Source organism: Geotrypetes seraphini, chromosome 10 (assembly GCF_902459505.1).
Source record: "Geotrypetes seraphini chromosome 10, aGeoSer1.1, whole genome shotgun sequence".
Lineage (NCBI taxonomy): Eukaryota > Metazoa > Chordata > Amphibia > Gymnophiona > Dermophiidae > Geotrypetes > Geotrypetes seraphini.
The window spans coordinates 64,890,956-64,910,388 of NC_047093.1; the positions used below are offsets into that span (position 1 = coordinate 64,890,956).

A 19,433-nucleotide genomic window follows, 5' to 3' on the forward strand; every position below is an offset into this window, starting at 1 on the left:
CCGACTGATTCACAACGGGCGTGTATTCAAATGGGAGCGATCAGAAGAACGCCTCCCACAGACCTCACGGATTGCTCTCCAGCGAACGAGACGCACGCACAGACCATCTATTTTGCCTGTATTTGCCTAATTTGGAGTTTGATTTTCCTTTTTCCTTTTTACTCGCGAGCCCGTGGTTTTAACCCGCTCGAGTCGGGGCAGGAAAATTGGAGCAGAGATCGGGACAGGAGACTTGGGGCAGAAAGCAGGGCTGGAAGATCGGGGCAGGAGATTTGTTGCAGAGATCGGGGCAGAGAGCTGGGTCGGAATATGAGGGCAGGAGAGTTGGGGCAGAGCTCGGGGCAGACAGCAGGGCTGGAAGATCAGGGCAGGAGTTTCAGAGCAGAGATCGGGGCAGAGAGCAGGGCGGCAATGGAGCAGGAGAGTCAGCAGGGACTTTTGCGACTGGTCCCCAGCAGTCGCCTCTTCTGTTGATTGGCCAGCCCAGTCGGTGTCCCAGATTTGTTTAGTGAATCGCGTCCCTGCCTACTTTGTATGCCATTTCCCCTCATTTGAATGCATGGATCGGAATCGGATCAGCACAGAGGTTAGTGAATCGGGTCGCAAACCGATTGGTACACGATCGGTTTGCTTAGTGAATCTAGCCCTTAGAATTCTGCTAGCCTACAATTTGCTTGCCCACCCAGTCTAACCATGTGTTACTGCACATTTCAGCTTATGTCTAGTCATCTTCCTCCTAAGTATGCTCAATTTTTTTAGTTACTACCACCTCTGATGGTAGGCTGAAACTATTTACTCTCTACACACTTTCACAAATAGCAATTTTGAAACGGTCATTTCAAACTATAGTTCTGAGTTTCAAGTTGAAATTCACCTGTCATTAAAAAAAAAACCAAACAACAAAAAACACCTCTCTGGAAGTTCCTGGTCTTTCCAGAAACGGGGGGAAAAAGGCCATGCAGAGTATCTGAGGAACAGTCATTCCCCCCCCCCCCCCAGGTCATTAGGTTACTGTTAGTACTCAGGGGGAATTCAGACAGAAATGTTTTAGGCTGAAAGGCTAATAGCGCAAACTTGCACTTAACACTAGGCCACAATTTATATACAGGCATGTGAACTGCTTTTACAGAAGAAAAAAAAGCCCAGAACAATTTACAGCCTATAAATCTGTAACATCAAATGAATGCAGGCTCATTACAGTCATAAGATATGTCCCTGGAGTGGAGGCACAGAGGCCCCAGGAAGGGAAAGAGTGAGAGGTTTCTAGGGTCTGGCAACAATACCAAGAATACTTAAGGACAGTGCTGGAATAAATACATCACTGATTAACACTACAGTGGTAATTCAGTGCACAAGAAAGGAAGAACAAGATATGATTGCAGCATGCCGTTAAAACAATATGATTTGATTGCCCAACGGTAGGAGTCCCTCCTCTCCCTCTTTGGGTCACCAGGAAGGAATTCTTAGGAATTATCCTTAGTACACTCCTCAAACCTGCCTGAGAAATGACCTTGTCAGAGGTTAATATCTGCTAGCTTTGCATTCTAATCAACAATGGAAGAGATCAAAGCTTAACTGCCAACAGGCTCCATACTGAGGTTGGCAAGAAGAATGACCACTTTGGATGCCAAGCTGAGGGGGGCATCACATCACCTTCTAATCAGCCTTGACTGTTCAGGTAACCTTTACACCAGAGCTATGTTTGCTGGGGAGATGGGAAGAACACAAAAGAGCACAGATCTTTAATGTCATATTGCCAACAGTTTCATTTCGGTGGAAGATGAAATCAGACGTTTTGATATAGAAAATCAAACTGGCAGAAATTGGCAAATTTGAATATCCACTAACCTCATACCAGGAGTGTAGCCACAGGGTGGGCCTGGATGGGCTTGGCCCATCCATTTTGGATTCAGGCCCACCCATCCAGCAGACATAGGCCACCGACAGCAGTTCCTACATACTGCCAGTGGCTGACCTTTGCCTTTTCCATCAGAGGAAAGATTTCCAGGTCAGCTGCTGACATTGTGTAGGAATTGCTGCCAGTGACCTGAAGATGCTGCATGGGCTGAGGGGGAGGAGATCTGCTGCACAGGTTGGGGGGTGGGGTGGGAAGGAGGTAAAGAGAGAAAGATGCCCGCCCACTTTGGGCTCAGACCCACCTAAAATTGGCTGTCTGGCTACACCACTGCCTTATACAGGAAGGACAAATCATGAGAGTGGAACAAGACTAGGAGTTTGTGGTAATTCTGCGTTTTTGGCATTGTTGTGCTGTTTGTTTTGTTTCTAATTGTTTGTTATGGAAACATGTACCATCAACTGCTATGTCTGCAATGTTAATAGCATATCTAGAACTGCTCTTATTCCTACATCTCCTTCTTCAAAATCACCACAGTAACACAGTAAATGACGGCAGAAAAAGACCCTCATGGCCCATCCAGTCTTCCCATTAAGGTGACCAGACCTGCAAGGCCACTCTGTGCAGGCTTCAGTCCCCCAAGTTCAAGTGCTGGTTGTGTAATTATCACCATGCCAACCATAAAGCGGCCAAAATGATGGGAAATATAGATGCCTTCCCCTCCTCCCTACACTGCACAGCACCCCCCCTGCCACACACACACACACACACATACACTCACAGTATGTGATAATAAAATTATCTATCATGCTAGATTTGTCGAAACTTCTCTTGTTTCTCATCACAACAACAGCTATTGATTATTCCTTCATTAAAGATAATAGGAACCAGAAGATCTACCATTTTCTCAGTTATAGCACCCCAGCTTTGGAACAATTTACCAATTTATATTCGTAATGAATCTTCTTTAGAAAAATTCAAGCGTTCCTTAAAAGGTTTTTTGTTCAAGGACGCTTTTGAAAAATAGACAACACAATTTCACAAATCACCAAACTTCTTAGATCTAAATTAGATTTCTGTATAGATTATAGATTCATCTTTTCTCTTCTTTTTTTTTCCTCCTTTTTGTGTTACCTACCAAATGTGTTCCCCGCTAAATGTTTTCTTTCTCTCTTTAAAGATTGTAGTTCATCCCTTTCACCTTCCGTACCAGTTATGTATTAAAATGGATAGAATGTGATTGTAATTATGTTAAAGAGTTTTGTTCTACCCCTCATTTTTAAAATGTTATACGCTTTGAAGCTTTTGATATAGCGCACATAACAAAAAATTTAATAAACTTGAAACTTGGATATAGACCGTAGAAGTCTGTCCTGCATCGTCCTCAGTTCCCCCATGCCGGATTTGCCTAATCTTCTTTCAGTCTCTCACCATTTGCACTGTACTATACTAGAAGTGCTATAAAAATAAATATTAAATCTGTTGCTCCGACCCCTTTTTTGCTGTCCATGCTCCATTCGCTCTTTCTCTGTACCCATGTAACATCTGCATAGAGGTCCAGTTAGCATGCTATGTGCAGTTTAGTGGACTTTAATTTTTAATTTGATTATGCAATTCATATTCTGCCTTAAACTGGCCAAACCTGTTCCAAGACAGATTATAGAATTCAATTTAAAAATAAATAAAAAGTAGCCCAAATTCCCCCTCGCCTCCACCCTCCTGTGTGGGGGATGGGATAAAACCTACTAATATAAAAATTTAGAATGAAAAAATAAAAAGGGATCTTGCCAACTTGACTTCAATTTTATGCTCTGGAGTACCGTGTGCAATTCTGGAGGCCACATTACAGTAAAGATGTGCGCAGAATTGAATTGGTTCAACGGACGGCCACCAGGATGATCTCGGGGCTCAAGGGTCTCTCGTACGAAGAGAGACTGAACAAATTGCAGCTCTACACTCTTGAGGAACGTAGGGAGAGGGGAGACATGATCGAAACATTTAAGTACCTCACGGGATGTGTCGAAGTGGAAGATGATATTTTCTTTCTCAAGGGACCCTCGGCCACAAGAGGGCACCCGCTCAAACTCAGGAGCGGAAAATTTAATGGCGACACCAGAAAGTATTTCTTCACAGAGAGAGTGGTTGATCATTGGAACAAGCTTCCAGTGCAGGTGATCGAGGCAGACAGCGTGCCAGACTTTAAGAATAAATGGGATACCCATGTGGGATCCCTACGAGGGTCAAGATAAGGAAATTGGGTCATTAGGGCATAGACAGGGGGTGGGTAAGCAGAATGAGCAGACTTGATGGGCTGTAGCCCTTTTCTGCCGTCATCTTCTATGTTTCTATGTTTCTATATATTCTTGGCCAATACTTAAATCTCTCTTTGGGCACAGGGCCCAGTAAAAAAAAAAAGCTGCAGGCATGGGTGACATGTGCTCACAGGCGAGAAAAGCAATCACATACACCTGAGCGATTTCTAGCAAAGCTGGGCAGCTGCATTTTGTGCTTTACTAATCCTCACCAGGAAATCTCAGAACATTCAACATGCCCTGAAGCTTCAGTCAGGCATAGAACTTGTGGTCTAAAGATAAGAAATAGAACCCTAGAGCTATTAAATTGTATTACAATACTGAGTCACCCTCTCGGGTTTCAGACGAAGCCAAAAGCGGTTAGAGAATCATTTCAGAAGCCCTGCCATTCCACATTAAGTGCCAGAGTTTGCATTACCACAGCAGAGCATCATGAAGCATAAAGTGTACTTCTCAGAGAACAGAGTCATTGACTGTCCAGTATTTCTAGGAGCCAGGGAGTATGCTAAAATATCTAGATTTTGGCTGTCTAGTTGCCTCTTAGCATCTGAGCCTGCCACGGTGTGACCAGCTGTTGGGCATAAGAGCCAACTTTTCAAAATGTTTGGGGGTGCTAAACCCAATGGAAACTACCCCTCCCTGGGCACATTCAAGTGTGCTCAACATTGGAGGTGCTCAAGCACCCACAGAGCTGACTCCTCTGCTCTTCAGCACCCCGCCATTGCAGTCTGTGCTAGTAGTAAGGGTGCGGACTTTGTAAAGGGCACGGGCACCCGTCCTCCTCTCTACCCCTCCTCCCCCCTGCTGAGCACATGCACACCTTCCCTTCCCTCGTACTTCTTTCATTTTTCCTGTGCGAGCAGCATTAAGAACTTGCTGCCCACGTCGGAGTCGCCTCTCTCTAACGTCACTTCCGGGCCCCACGCTTGAGACGTGATGTCAGAGGGGTAGCCGACATGACTTGGGCAGCATGTTCATGCTGTTGCTCTCGCCTGGAAAATGAAAAAGGTATGGGGGAAGGAGCGGGCGGAGGCGGGGCGCCACTTACCCTCACTACGCCACTGGTCTTTAGCTACTTGCATGGTTGGGTACTCAGGATGCTCTCAGTATTTAGAGTGAAGTGAATATGCCCCACCAGATGCTAAGAAGCTACATCATCTCACAAATCACATGGAAGCAACAGTAGCAGCAATTTGGAAGTGCACCGCTTAAAGCAGGCATGGGCAAACTACGGCCCGCGGGCCATATCCAGCCCGTTTAGTTTTTTAATCCAGCCCACCAACCATCCAAACCCTGCCGACCGCAAGCCATACATACCTCCCTCCAGAGCAGCGTCAGGCCAGAAGCACTCTAATCAGGCTGTTTCGCGGCTTTCTCTCGTCGAGGAATTCCCTCTGCTGCATCACTGATGACATCATCAGCAATGCAGCACACGGAAGGCCCCGACAACAGAAGGCCGGGAAGCAGCCTGTTTAGAGTGCTGCCGGTCCGATGCTGCTCTGAAGGGCGGTATGTAGGGCTCGCGGTCTGCGGGGTTCGGATGGGAGATAAGGATGGAGGGTTGGCGGGGTTTCGGCTGAATGGAGGGGAGCGGATGCTCAAGGGTTCTGCTGCACAGGGGGATGGGAGGGATGGAGGGATAGAAAGAAACTCTTGGTCCAGCCCCTTTGTCAAATTTAAGAACCCACTGTGGCACACGAGTGAAAAAGTTTGCCCACCCCTGGCTTATAGGGAAAACCACAATATGAACATCCATCTCCAATCACAGAAGATGAAGGGCCATCCATGTTTAAAATGATGGACTTTGTTATTTAAACCTGGTGCTTGTCTTAGTCATGTTACAGATAGAATGGGATGATTCAGCGCAGCTGTTTCATCATGGTTGGTTCATCGTGGGACTTAATCGCAGCCATTTGATCATGGCCCTTTAAGAGTAGGCCATTTCATCGGGGCACATTGAACTCTTCCAGACTCATTGATAGGAAATAGAGATGGACAGGTTGGGGCCACATGTCCTCTTTTATCAGATGGAAAATCTGGTAACCCTAGTCCAGGGGTAGGCAATTCCGGTCCTCGAGAGCCGGAGCCAGACCAGGTTTTCAGGATATCCACAATGAATATGTATGAGATGGATTTGCATGCACTGCCTCCTTGAGATGCAAATCTATCTCATGATATTTATTATGGATATCCTGAAAACCTGACCTGGCTCCAGCTCTCGAAGACCGGAATTGCCTACCCCTTCCCAAGGGTGTCAGGTCAAAAGCGCACCGGGACAAAGGCGCGCGCAGACAACTGAGCGCAATGCGGAGCTGCGCACCAAAGAAAATGACTGTTTTAAAGGGCTTCGACAGGGGGTGTGGGGGGGAACCCCCCCACACTTTACTTTATACACATTGCGCTGCGTTGTGGGGGCGTTGGGGGGGGGTTGGGTGGTTGTAACCCCCCACATTTTACTGAAAACTTCACTTTTTCCCTAAAAAACAGGGAAACAGTTAAGTTTCCAGTATAATGAGGGGGGTTACAACCCCCAAAACCCCCCACAACACCGCCGCGATCTGTATTAAGTAAAGTGGGGGGTTCCCCAACAAAAACCCCCGTCGGAGCCCCTAAAAACACTCTTTTTCTTCGGTGCGCGCTTCCATCTTGCGCTCAGTTGTCGGCGCGCGCCATTGTCTTCGGCGTTTTTGTCTATGAACCCTTCCCAAGTCACACTAAACTGGCCACAATGAAAGTGCCACACTGAATCATCCGTTACAGAAAGGTGCTCTGACTGAGCAGCTATACACTAGAGCAGGGGTCTCAAAGTCCCTTCTTGAGGGCCGCAATCCAGTCGGGTTTTCGGGATTTCCCCAATGAATATGCATGAGATCTATGTGCATGCACTGCTTTCAATGCATATTCATTGGGGAAATCCTGAAAACCCGACTGGATTACGGCCCTCAAGGAGGACTTTGAGATCCCTGCACTAGAGGGATTAAGGCATGACATCTTCTTAATCCCCCAGTGGCTGTTGTCCCCATCCCTTTCCCCTGAATGGAAACCATCAAGGGATAAAAGAGTCTGGCCCAGATTCTCAAAACTTTAACACCGTCGCTAAACTGTTTACTGAACGTTTAGCCTGTGCGCATTTTAGCGACAGATTATCAAAACGGATTTTCTCTGTCAATAATGAACTTTCTAGCAGTCTCCGACAATGACATGCAAATGGGCTCTTCAACATCGAAATGAGCCCTCCAGTGGATTCTTAAAAAACGCCGAGCCATTTTCTAAAAGCGGTGTCGGCTTTTGGCGACAAAAATAAGAAACTGGTCCAGGGATGCCAGTCAGTGTCGGAGACTGCTAGAAAGCCTGTGTTGTGATGCAGCAGGAGAGATGCCCATTCTCTCTCCTGCTGCATCACAACACCCCTTCCCCGCAGCAGCAGCAACCCCCCCCAAACAGCAGCAACACCCTCTTGCAGCGGGAGAGATGCCCACTCTCCCCGCTGGCAAGAAACACCTGCCATCGCTCAGCCACATACACCCCCCATAGTGGGAGAGATGTCCACTCTCCCCACTGCCAAGTGATCCCCTCCTACCATAAAACACCTCCCCCACGCCTCCGATGCCCCCTCCCCCACCTCTGACACCCCTCCCGCTTACCTCCACATAGATGCATGGATAGCAATCTCCCTCCTCTCAGCTGGCCTGCCTGCATCATCTAAAATGGGCCTTCCCCTCCCCATCTTGGGAAGGGGAAGGCCATGGGAGGGGCCTTATACAACCTGGGCCAATCAGAGCCTCAGGCCCCTCTCTGGATGCACCGTGAAGGGGCCTAAGGCTCTCACTGGCCTGGACACCTAAGGCCCCTCCTAAGGGCGTCCAGGCCATGGGAGGGGCCTTATTCAACTTGGGTCAATCAGAGCCTCAGACCCCTGCCCAGTGCATCCCTCTGATCTGCATGGATCTCTGTGTGGCCATTGTATAAGATATATCAGGCTAAAACTGTTCCTTGAATCCAAATACTAGCAGAGGCCTGAAAACTGATAACTTCTCTAACATGTAAAGGGAGATAAGTTTAGTAACCCAGCATTACAAATTACTCAGAAAGCGCTATATACAGAGCAATAAGCTCTTAACAGCAATTATTACATCACAATAAATCTCATGTAATTTTAAAAATAATAATTGTTTATTATTATTATTCTATAAAAGATTTCTTCAGTGTCGTTGTGTCACAATTCTATGATTATACCACTAGCCCAAAAATCACAAGGGCCCAGATTGTCGGCGGCTGCCTTAAAGTGGCCACTGATCGTGTATCAGTCTCACCATAGCGTTGGTTACAGAATCGCACCTCCAGCAAAGATAGGCACTATATATGCATGTTTATTAGTATTTATATACCGCTCTTTGTTACAACATGAGTGCGGTGTACATCAATTAAAAGGATAAGAGCGCCAATAATTATAATACAGATAGAAAGGAAAAAAGGAGAGAGAAAACCCCCCCTCATATAGTTACTGTATGATCCAATGCCCAACTAAAAATTAAAAATATATAACAAAAACAAAACTAGGAAGGAAATGCCAATCCAAATAAATAAATTTTTAAAGAAGCTCTAAATATAGTATAGGTAGGCTCACAGCAAAGTTCATGAGGAAGAGAATTCCATAAATATGGCACTGATGCAAAAAAGGTCTATAGGCCAGGGTTTTCCGGGCCTACATTTCCGGGGCCTATCTTTGACGTGAATCGCACTTCCAGCAATAGCCAAACCTATAGTGGCGATAGCCGGTAGGCACCTCCGGAGATGCAATTCCAGCATCGTTTGTGTAGGTGCCAGTAGTACATTGAAACCGAACTGAAATGCCATTTAAAATGGCATTTCCCTCTTAACTTAGGGCTCCTCTTATCAAGCCGCACTAGCGGGGTTAGCGTGTGCGACTTTTAATCATGCGCTGGCCAAAAAAACTACCGCCTGCTCAAGGCAGGCGTTAGCGGCTAGCGTGGCCGACGGTTTAATGCGCGTCAAACCGCCAGCACGGCTGATAAAAAGAGCTCTAAGGCTCTGGTAGGATGTCTACCGGCGCCTAGGTTAAGGCTGAAAACTGCCAAGTGAATGAGTAGAACCAGCAAACTGTGAAGCCCCGTGCTTTGGGTTTTCCGAAGCAGCACTAGCGAAACGCGGCAAAACCCGGCAAAAAAAGAGAAAGTGCCTTGCAAATAAGCCAATGTTTTTCTATGGAAGATTTGTTCAAGATAGTTTCTCTATGCAGTGCTATGATTGAAAAAGGAGAGGCAACATACTGGAGCACAACTCCAGTTTGGTCTTTCTTAAAAACCTTTTTCTGAGCACTTTTAATGCCAAGACAGAGAGTGGTTCTACTGGGATCTTTGCTACATAGAAACATGATGGCAAATAAAGGCCAAATGGCCCGTCTAGTCTGCCCATCCGCAGTAACCATTATCTCTTTCTCTCTCTGAGAGATCCCACGTGCCTATCTCAGGTCCTCTTGCTATAGATATAGAACTTATGTTAAAAGGCACCATTTGTGGAATTTTCCCCAATGTGTTTCTTTCAATGTGAACTATCCAAATTACTTAGTTGAACTCATAATGAAACTTCTTGCTGGCCTCTCTGTCTCTCTTTATTTCTAAAATACAGGGCAGTATTTCTATAATGGGACTGTATTTATCATGCAAAATATCTTTTAGAGTGTTCTTATGTTAATATAAAAAGGTTGCATTTTTCTCCCCTTCTTAAAAAAAAAAAAAAAAAAAAAAGGCAGATGTAGAAGAAACCTTTTCAAAGGGAGATGTGTTTATTTACTGGGATAGTTCATTTCCGAAGTTCTAGCAGAAACGTACCTTTTCTTCTGTTAACAGACTTCCTTCATTTCCAGCTGTGGGATCTTCCTCTTTGCACATCTGACAAATTGGACTTTTAGTGTTCCTGATAAAAAAAGAAAACATAATTTGAATAGGGATTGGAATATTCCTTTCCCACCCCATAATATTCCCAATTTATTGTATTTTACAGCCTGTCTAACATTACTCTGTTACAACTGCTTCACTGCAAAATTTCGAGTTTCTTGAATTTATGATTTTTCCATTTGGTCTTACCCCACAGCAGCAGACGCGTTTGTGGTATCCCATCCCCTCAAGGAAGCTGGTTTATGCCACGGGTAGAGTCTGGGTAGAGCTAGGATTTATCTGGTTTACCAGAGATTTTCAGTCTGCTAACCAGGTAAGTTCTGTATAACATTAACACAGCACAGACTGTCCTAACTTTATCTGGGTAATCATCTAAATATCATCTAGGATCTGAATAACTTCCTACTGCCAGGCAAGAACCAGTTATTCGGCGCTAATCAACATATGGCCTGGCATTGAGTAACTGGGTCAAATTTTGCCTGCAGTGGTCTGAGCCTTAAAAATTACTGACCTCCATAGGCTGATAGTGAGCCCTTGAATACCTCCAAGGTTTAACTACACAGCAAACAGGCATCTTTCAATGAAAAAGATGTCCTGGAATAAGGGATTATTGGATGAGAGGTGATATACTTAAGAGTAATCTAAAGAAATGTTTCTTTATAGCAGTGGTTCCCAAACCTGTCCTGGGAGACCCCCAGCCAGTCAGGTTTTCAAGATATCCCTAATGAATATGCATGAGAGAGATTTGCATACCTGTCACTTCCATTATATGCAAATCTTTCTCATGCATATTCATTAGGGATATCTTGAAAACCTGACTGGCTGGGGGTCCCCCAGGACAGGTTTGGGAACCACTGTTTTATAGCAAGGGTGGTGGATGTGTAGAAGAGACTCTCACTGAAGGTAGTAGAGATAAGTACAGTACTTGAAACCAAGAATGCATAAGACCAGCATAAAGGATCTGTAAGGGACTGTAGAGTCTAGTAGTTGGTGTGGATGGCCAGCCTGGATGGGCTGTATGATCAATATCTTCTGTCATTTTCTTTGTTTCCATAGATGCAAAAAGCTAAAGTGTAAAATATCAGTCTAGACCAGTGGTTCCCAACCCTGTCCTGGAGGACCACCAGACCAGTCAGGTTTTCAGGTTAGGCCTAATGAATATGCATAAGAGAGATCTGCATATAATGGAGGTGCCAGGCATGCAAATCTGCTCCATGCATATTCATTAGGGCTATCCTGAAAACCTGACTGGCCTGGTGGTCCTCCAGGACAGGGTTGGGAACCACTGGTCTAGACCAGGGGTAGGCAATTCTGGTCCTCGAGAGCCGCAGCCAAGTCAGGTTTTCAGGATATCCACAATGAATATGCATGAGATAGATTTGCATCTCAAGGAGGCAGTGCATGAAAATCCATCTCATACATATTCATAGTGGATATCCTGAAAACCTGACCTGGCTGCGGCTCTCGAGGACCGAAATTGCCTACCCCTGGTCTAGACAATGCCGAGCACAGCCAAGGGGAGTTAGGTGGCTGAATGTTTGGGCAGTGGCCTTATTGGCTTAAGTGGCTGCTCAAATTATTGCAGGACTTGGAGGAAAGAGTTGGGAGAAATGGGATGTTCTTGGGTGTTGGACTGAGTGTGAATATTTCTGAACTCAACTGCCCAAAATGTTAGAATATTAACAAAGAATATAATATAAGCTGGTTGGATAAAAAGGAATCTTCTACCAGTGTGCAATCCTTTTATGACTGGCAGCTAGCTTTATCTTTGGCAAAACCAAAATAAATGGACAGACTGGATGGGTAATGGACTTTTTTTCTGCCATCATCTATTAAGTTTCTGTGATATCAGATCATGCAAAATAGATTGAATAGTATGAGGAAAGGCTGAAAGTTCTTGTTTCATGTATCACATCATTGAAAGCATAGAAATACATTATCTTCCTTAAAATACAGAACCTGTGTCAAGCATGCAAAATTAATTGAGAAGGAAGTTGTGTTTCAATTGGGAGGCTATATAGAAAATAATATTCTACTGGACCCAGTCCAAGCAGGTTTTCAGCTGAAGATCTAGGGAAGCATCTTGGCAATTGGAGGCCTTTAGTATTATGCAATCCCAATGAAGTGGAACAGGCTGCATCTGGCATTGAGAAATGTGGGTAAATTTATTGTCCTTTTGCAGGAATTTGAAAACACTTTTTCCAGACGATTATTAACATTTGGAGGGAAGAAGTTTGTATTTGTTTAAAAGTATTTTTATAAGACAATTCTTTCTGGGTTGGGCATAGGAGGAATTTCAGGCTATGAATTCCTCCATTTTTGGTTTCTATCTGTTGATGTTTCTATTATGACTCTGTACACCATACTGATTGAATTTATTCAGTAAGATGGTATATAAAACCTTTCAAATAGATAAAATTAAAATGATTAGCCCTTCCCTGAAAACCAGAGAGGCGAATGAATGATCACCTTCTATATGTGATGTTTAAGCTCTTTTGGACTTAGGGTTCTCTAAAACATAGGAGCAAACTGCTCCAAAAGTGAAATTATAAGGTTAACAACATTGCCTTTGAATGGCACAAAAGAGCAGAAGAGGTTGTTGTTTACTACTGCATAGACTTCTTTTCAAACCCTTTGGCTGATTTATTTATATATCTTACTTAGTCTGTTTTGCAACTTGCTACACTCTAGAACTCATTGGTTTGTTTCTCTGTCTAGTCTGAATTAAGATTGCCAGTCTAAAAATGTATGGTGCTGCCAGTCTAGAAAGCATAGCTGGAAACCTGATGGGTAAAAGTCTACTGTAGGACACACAAGTTATTTGCTTTGTAAGGATTTCTGCATAAAATGCATCTTCATCTTGCAACCTCAGATTTTCTCCATTATCTCTAACTGCCCCCCCCCCCCCAAATCATGTCCAGGTTATTTCCCCAGAAGACGTCTAGGTTGTTCATCTAGGTTTTCCTAGGTCAGGCCTCTCCTGGAGGCACACCTAGCCAGTTTCCAGAAATGCCACAGTGAATACCATATCTCTCCCATATATGCAAATTTATCCCTTGAATATTCATTGTAGCAATCTTGAAAACTCGTCTGGCTAACAGCCTCTAGAAGAGGATTGAGAAACACTGAACTAGGCAGTCATCCCAGGGTAGCACTGCAGCAGCCTCTGGGGAAGTGCCAAAGAGCAGCTGCAGTCAAAGAAAAACAAAAGGCTCTAACAACTAGACAAAGTCAAAGAAATAACAGACGTACTTTTTTTTTTTTTTTTTTCGAATTACCCATTTACCCGGATTATTTTAGAAGGGGTGATTATTTAATGATCCATGATTTGGGGGAGGGAGGCACAAGTTTGAAGGTTTGCCTAGGAGCTTAATATGTCCTTCCACCAACCCCGGTGCAAGTGTCACTTTAAGCAGAATGACACATGCGCGATGGCAATCCCTGCAATTGCTGTTCCACTAACAGTCCTGAAGTGGGCATGCGCAAGAAAATAACCTTGCCTCTCGTTAACAATCTTCCTCATTGACAACATGAAACAGCTCCTGTTAGGATCCTGGCATAGAATCTAAGCAATTCAGGCAAAAAAAAAAAACAACCAAATCCCAAACAACTGATTCTATACTACGCCAGCATATGTACTCAATTAGTGGCACACGCACACCAATCAAACCAGTGCCAGGTAATTGCCGCCTGCAGTACAAGGAAGAGTGAATGCGTTTCCCCACCCCCACCCCCCACAGTCCCTGAAGTACTCTAATGCCGTTCGCACTGAGAAACGATTAAGTGCAAAAGAAACACTGATAACGATGGCTAGGAGATGACAGCTGTGAAAAATCAGGAACATGGTGGTACTGGTAACCACAGAATATAAATGAAGCAGAGGTTGCGTCAACATCTGGAGCAACCGCTGCTGCATATTATGGTGAAACGGGTAATTTCTCTTTCCCTTATCCTTACCTTACAATCCAGGAGAGGCAAGCCAAGCAGTATCTGTGTCCACACAATGTTTGCTGGGCTCTTTTCAGAACGTTCTTGCAATTACAGCAAAGGTATTTTGGGCTAGGCACATCATCACAAATGCTCGTAGGGTATCCGAAAGGAATTTCATTTTCATCTGGGCACGAGCTGGGACCTTCCTGCGCCTCTCTGCTAGGTTTCTCCGTGCCAACCGTGGGCATTTCGGCTGAGAGCGAATATCAGATAAGGGCCGTTTCTCCTTCTCACTGAAAGAAGAATACACAGCACTAAACAAAAGCCTCCCTTTCAACTCAGTTCCAGCCTCTGAAGTACTTAAAAAAAAATCAACTGGCAGAAATGATCGAGTTCGTGTTACAGATGCTTGGGTGTGAGTGGGCACAGTCAGGAAATTACTGTGAAAGTCCCCGGGATAACTATATGCCCGATGACTATAAAGTCCCTCTTATCGTTCTGATATAAATAAGCTCTACCCAAGAATCAAAAATGAGAATTTTTGTTTCTTCTTTTTCTCGAGGGAAGTTTATATGTAAATAGCGTATGTGAGTACCGTACTCTCTCTCTAATGAAACTTGCAAAAAAATAAAATCGTTAAGCTACTGGTCCTGGTTCTTATTAAAACATGCATGGGAAGGTTGCGATGAAAAGCAGAACAAGTAGTTGCAAGCCTTTATAAATACCACATCTGCAAAATATCTCCCTGTACCGGTAACCATATTAAGCGCCTGACCTTTGTAATGTGAAGACCCTTCCCTCGAGTTTTTCCGAGCGGCACTTAAACAGCTGTGAAAATATTTCCAGATCTGAGCAACAAGTTAATTCAGTTAAAATACTGTAAACAGGGAAGGGGTTAAACACGGACCTGATGGACCTCGCGGGTCTAAAACCGCATGTCCTTAAAAATCTGAGGTCTGTGCCACTTGTAGTTTCTGGCTCTGACAGACCTCTATGACAATTTAGCTCTGACGGATCTGTCTCAGCATAGGGAGGGAAAAGTATTAGGATCCGTCAGTGCTAAAATGTCATAGAGGTCTGTCAGAGCCAGAGACTAGTACTGGAGCATCTCTAAAACGAATCCTAGGTGGTTGTGCTTGCTATATCCCTATCCCACCCTGCCTATGGGAGTCTGCTTAAACCTGACTTTCTTTGTGGGCGCTGTCCATTCTCATTCGTGTTTGTTTTCAGTAAATTTAAAAATCTGAGGTCTGTGCCACTTTTAGTCTCTGGCTCTGACAGACCTCTATGGCATTTTAGCGCTGATGGATCCTAATATTTTTCCCTCCCTAAGCTGAGACGGATCTGTCAGAGCTAAATTGTCATAGAGGTCTAAACTAGAAGTGGCACGGACCTCAGATTTTTAAGGACGTGCGGTTTTAGATCCGCGAGGTCTGTCAGGTCCATGACGTTTTACCCCTTCCCCTGTAAACATTCTTTTATTCCTCCAATAACTGCGAAGGAGCACTTTAACTCATGGGGACAAACTTTCCAAAATGATTTGGGGTGCTAAACTCAACAAGTGAATGCTCTCTGGTCACAATAAATGGATTTATTTAATATTGGAGGTACTCAGGCTTCCATCGAGTTGGCACATATGCCCATAAAGGTAGTCAGCACGAAATAATGCTCCCTAAGGTGTGTAATATTAAAACTAAACTAAAGCTTAACGTTATATACTGGGTCATCAACCTAAGGAAGCTCGACTCGGTTTACAACAAATTAGATAAAAACTAACGAAAGTTTACAATGATTAAATAAAAACTTTAAAAAAGTAATAGCAAAAGTTTCAAAGAGATTAGTTTTCAAAATGTTTAGCAAAAAGAAAAGTTTTTAGAAATTTACGGAGAGATTGGAAAGAACTGGGGAGCCTCAGAAATAAGGAGAGTTCATTCCATAGTTGAGAAAGTTTGACAGACAGAGATTGACTGAAGATTTTAACTCCTTTAATTCCTTTTCTAGAAGGAAGGGAGAGTTTGAATTGTTGGATGCCTCTTGCAAAGGAAAATCTGTAAGCATTCCATAATAAGGGAACAAGGGGAATAAAAATATATATAGCTCTACTTTCTCATAAGAAACAAATTGCTATGATTTAAGGCAACATTTTAGGTACTACACACCCAACTGTGCCCCGTTCTTGCCCTGCCTCTTATAGAGCTTGCTAAAGGGATGTAAGTTAACCTCCTCATTCATAAGAACATAAGAGTAGCCGCTGCTGGGTCAGACCAGTGGTCCATCATGCCCAGCAGTCCGCTTACGCGGTGGCCCTCAGGTCAAAGACCAGCACCCTAAGACTAGCCCTACCAACGTACGTTCTTGTTCACCAGGAACTTGTCTAACTTTGTCTTGAATCCCTGGAGGGTGTTTTCCCCTATGACAGACTCTGGAAGAGCGTTCCAGTTTTCTACCACTCTCTGGGTGAAGAAGAACTTCCTTACGTTTGTACAGAATCTATCCCCTTTCAACTTTAGAGAGTGCCCTCTCGTTCTCCCTACCTTGGAGAGGGTGAACAACTTGTCCTTATCTACTAAGTCTATCCCCTTCAGTACCTTGAATGTTTCGATCATGTCGCCTCTCAATCTCCTCTGTTCGATGAAATGCTAATTGTGCACGGAGGCCTAAACTTTATCATACCCTCGCCTTGTTTTGGAGATTTATACTGTAATATGGTCAACAATTATTGCCAGCTTCAGAAGCACTGCAGTAGAGGATGACATTGGGACAAATTTATTCCCGTCCCCGCAGGAACTCAATTTCCCCGTCATGTCCCCGTGCGTTTTGTCTCCTGTCCCTGCCCCATTCCTGTAGGCTCTGCCTTAACGCACAAGCCTCTGAACACTTATGATTTTAAAGTGTTTGAGGCTTGTGCAGATGAGAACAGAGCTTGCAGGAATGGGGCAGGGACAGGAAAAGAACTCACGGGGACGGGACAGGAAAATTAGTTCCCGCGGGGATGAGGGAAAATTCTCTACACTGCAGCACACAAAGCAAACAACAGAGAGGTATTGGTAGTCATGTAGAATAGGGGTGACGGGGAGCTTGGGATGCCAACATCTGGAATACCCTACAAAAGAGATATTAAGCATTCTTGTCATAGTGGTCTGTCAGATTTTTAAGGACGTGCGGTTTTAGATCCGCGTTTTACCCCTTCCCGTCTCCCTTTCTCTGAACTCTGTAATTCTAGGAAGAGGATTTGACACACTATCAATAATCCGTGAGCATCTAGCTTCTTATTAATGCACCTGCTCGGGGAACCTTTCATCTTTAACTGCCTTCCTCAGTTGACTAATTATATTATGAAATGCATTTCGGCCCTGTGACTAGAAAGAAGTTTTTGTTTTAGTTTTTGTTTTAGGGCTGGAGCCAGGGCAGGATTAACCAATAGGCCCAGCAGGCACGTGCCTAGGGCCCGAAATGGTCATGGGGGCACGATGAAGGAGGGCATCAACATTGTTTTTTTCAAACGGCGATGGGCTCCTCCAGCATTGAACGGCAACGCGGGCCCCCCTGATCGGCAATGCGGGCCTCCCTCTGATCAGCAACGCCCCCCCCCCCATCAACGGAAAGTAAAACAAGTAAGCAACGCGGGTAAGAAAGGCAACAGCAGGGGTGGCCAATGTCGGTCCTCGAGGGCCGCAATCGTCGGGTTTTCAGGATTTCCCCAATGAATATGCATGAGATCTATTAGCATACAATGAAAGCAGTGCATGCAAATAGACCTCATGTATATTAATTGGGGAAATCCTGAAAATCCGACTGGACTGCGGCCCTCGAGGACCGACATTGGACACCCCTGGGCAACAGGAACTGTAATTTTGAAAGCGGTGCTGCTTGCCCAAAGCTTCCCTCTGACGCAGCTTCCCGTTTCCGCCTGGGCATATGGTGGGGTGGGGCAGGGCAGGGGGCCCAGTGTACTTGTGTGCCTAGGGGCCCTCGACAAATTAATCCTGCCCTGACAGGAGCCCGATGGTTTCCAAAGTTGCAATGCTGGTCACCACCTACTTTAGTACACACTGAACAGGGAAGCCAAACCCAGGAATGGTACGTTTTAAGAAAACGTTTTTGGTCATCCCCGTTCCTTTCAGAAAAAATACTTCGGTAATCCCCGTCTTTATATTTGGTTAAATAAATGTTTTCTAAGGGCTTTGGGATCCTGGTAACGTTTCCTGCCTTGGGGCGCTCCTAAATTCCACAAATGCTTTGCATCTAAGTGAATGAGCGTATTTTTCATTCCTGCTGGTAGTTAAAAAAAGGTTTCACCTCCCCTTTTTCAGTTATAGATTTTGTACATCAAATTGTTGCATTTGAGAAGGGGTAAGTAACTGTCTAAAATTTCAGGCTTTGAACCCGCATCTGGAAAGCACTTGGGCTCAACAGCTCAGTCAAGAGCATGGAAAGCAACGAGAGACTTCCGCGTCTCGGGTTGCTGTCTCTGACCTCCAGGAATTCTCTCAAGGTGAGGGCTTACCTGGCCCGTGACGTCACTTTGGCCTCCCTTTGTCTCCCCCATCTCAGTACAGTTGGTTCGGCTCGCTGCGCGTGCACCCCTGTCTGCCGCTCCTTTCTTTTTCACGGAAGTGAAAGCAAATCTGGCTGTAGTCGGGACTGCCCGGATCGGTTTCCGTATTAAAATGGAAGACTGGATAATGTGTTAAGGGTTCTGTCTTTCCACGTGTGAACATGGTAAAAAAAACAAAAAAAAACAGGATCTTCATTGACGTATTGAGATCCTGGTAAAAAAAAAAAAAAAAAGAAAGAAAGCAGGATTTGCACGTGTCCAAGGGCTCGTGCCAAGTCGTTTTCCATGCCAACGTTGAGAACGGGAAGGGGGGGGGGGGGGTAGAATTCCGACAAGGGAGAAGAACTCTCATCCAGGCGTATTTGCTTGTTCTAGGTGAGTTCCTGACTCTTTCAACCCACCCAGCCTATAAGGGAGACAGCTCTGTGATAGCAGCTTTTCGAGATGTGTTGTGTTATAGTGCTACGCCAACCATGAAGGTCAGCATTTCAAAATAGGCGTCATAAAAATCCTTTTTTAATACTCTTTGGCTCCAAACGATGCACTTGAGGCCACAGCACCTGACCCTGTTACTGGTTCAGTTTACACATACCGCGCCTGATTTCACAGTGCATACTTTTCTAATTCATTTCGCTTTCGATTTAAATGTGTTCTGCGTGCTTGAAAGCTTCCCTTTGCGACAGAGGTTTCAATTTTATTTTTTTTTAGCCAAGGAAAAAAAAAAAGCTGTTGGGCCTCGCCACAGCTTTCTGCCGACACAGCACCCAACCAAACCCTTCCTAATATAAATGGGCTTTCAAAGGGCTATTTAAGTCAGATAGAGGACTTTCTATATTTATGAGAAGCCCATCATTGGTAAA

At 44.7% G+C, this 19,433-nt stretch overlaps 1 protein-coding gene across 1 annotated transcript in view; it reads right to left on the reverse strand.

Annotated features, from left to right (window-relative positions):
• The window catches only part of TRAF1 (TNF receptor associated factor 1), a 76,171-nt gene extending 57,436 nt beyond the window's left edge, over positions 1 to 18,735 (reverse strand). The window contains exons 1-3 of the mRNA XM_033961712.1: positions 18,523 to 18,735; positions 14,043 to 14,308; positions 10,020 to 10,104 (exon numbers count right to left, since the gene is read on the reverse strand). Of these exons, the coding sequence (XP_033817603.1) occupies positions 10,020 to 10,104; positions 14,043 to 14,263 (306 nt within the window). The 5' untranslated portion in view covers positions 14,264 to 14,308; positions 18,523 to 18,735. The remainder of the gene's footprint in view (positions 1 to 10,019; positions 10,105 to 14,042; positions 14,309 to 18,522) is intronic.
• Positions 18,736 to 19,433: the final 698 nt, after the last annotated feature.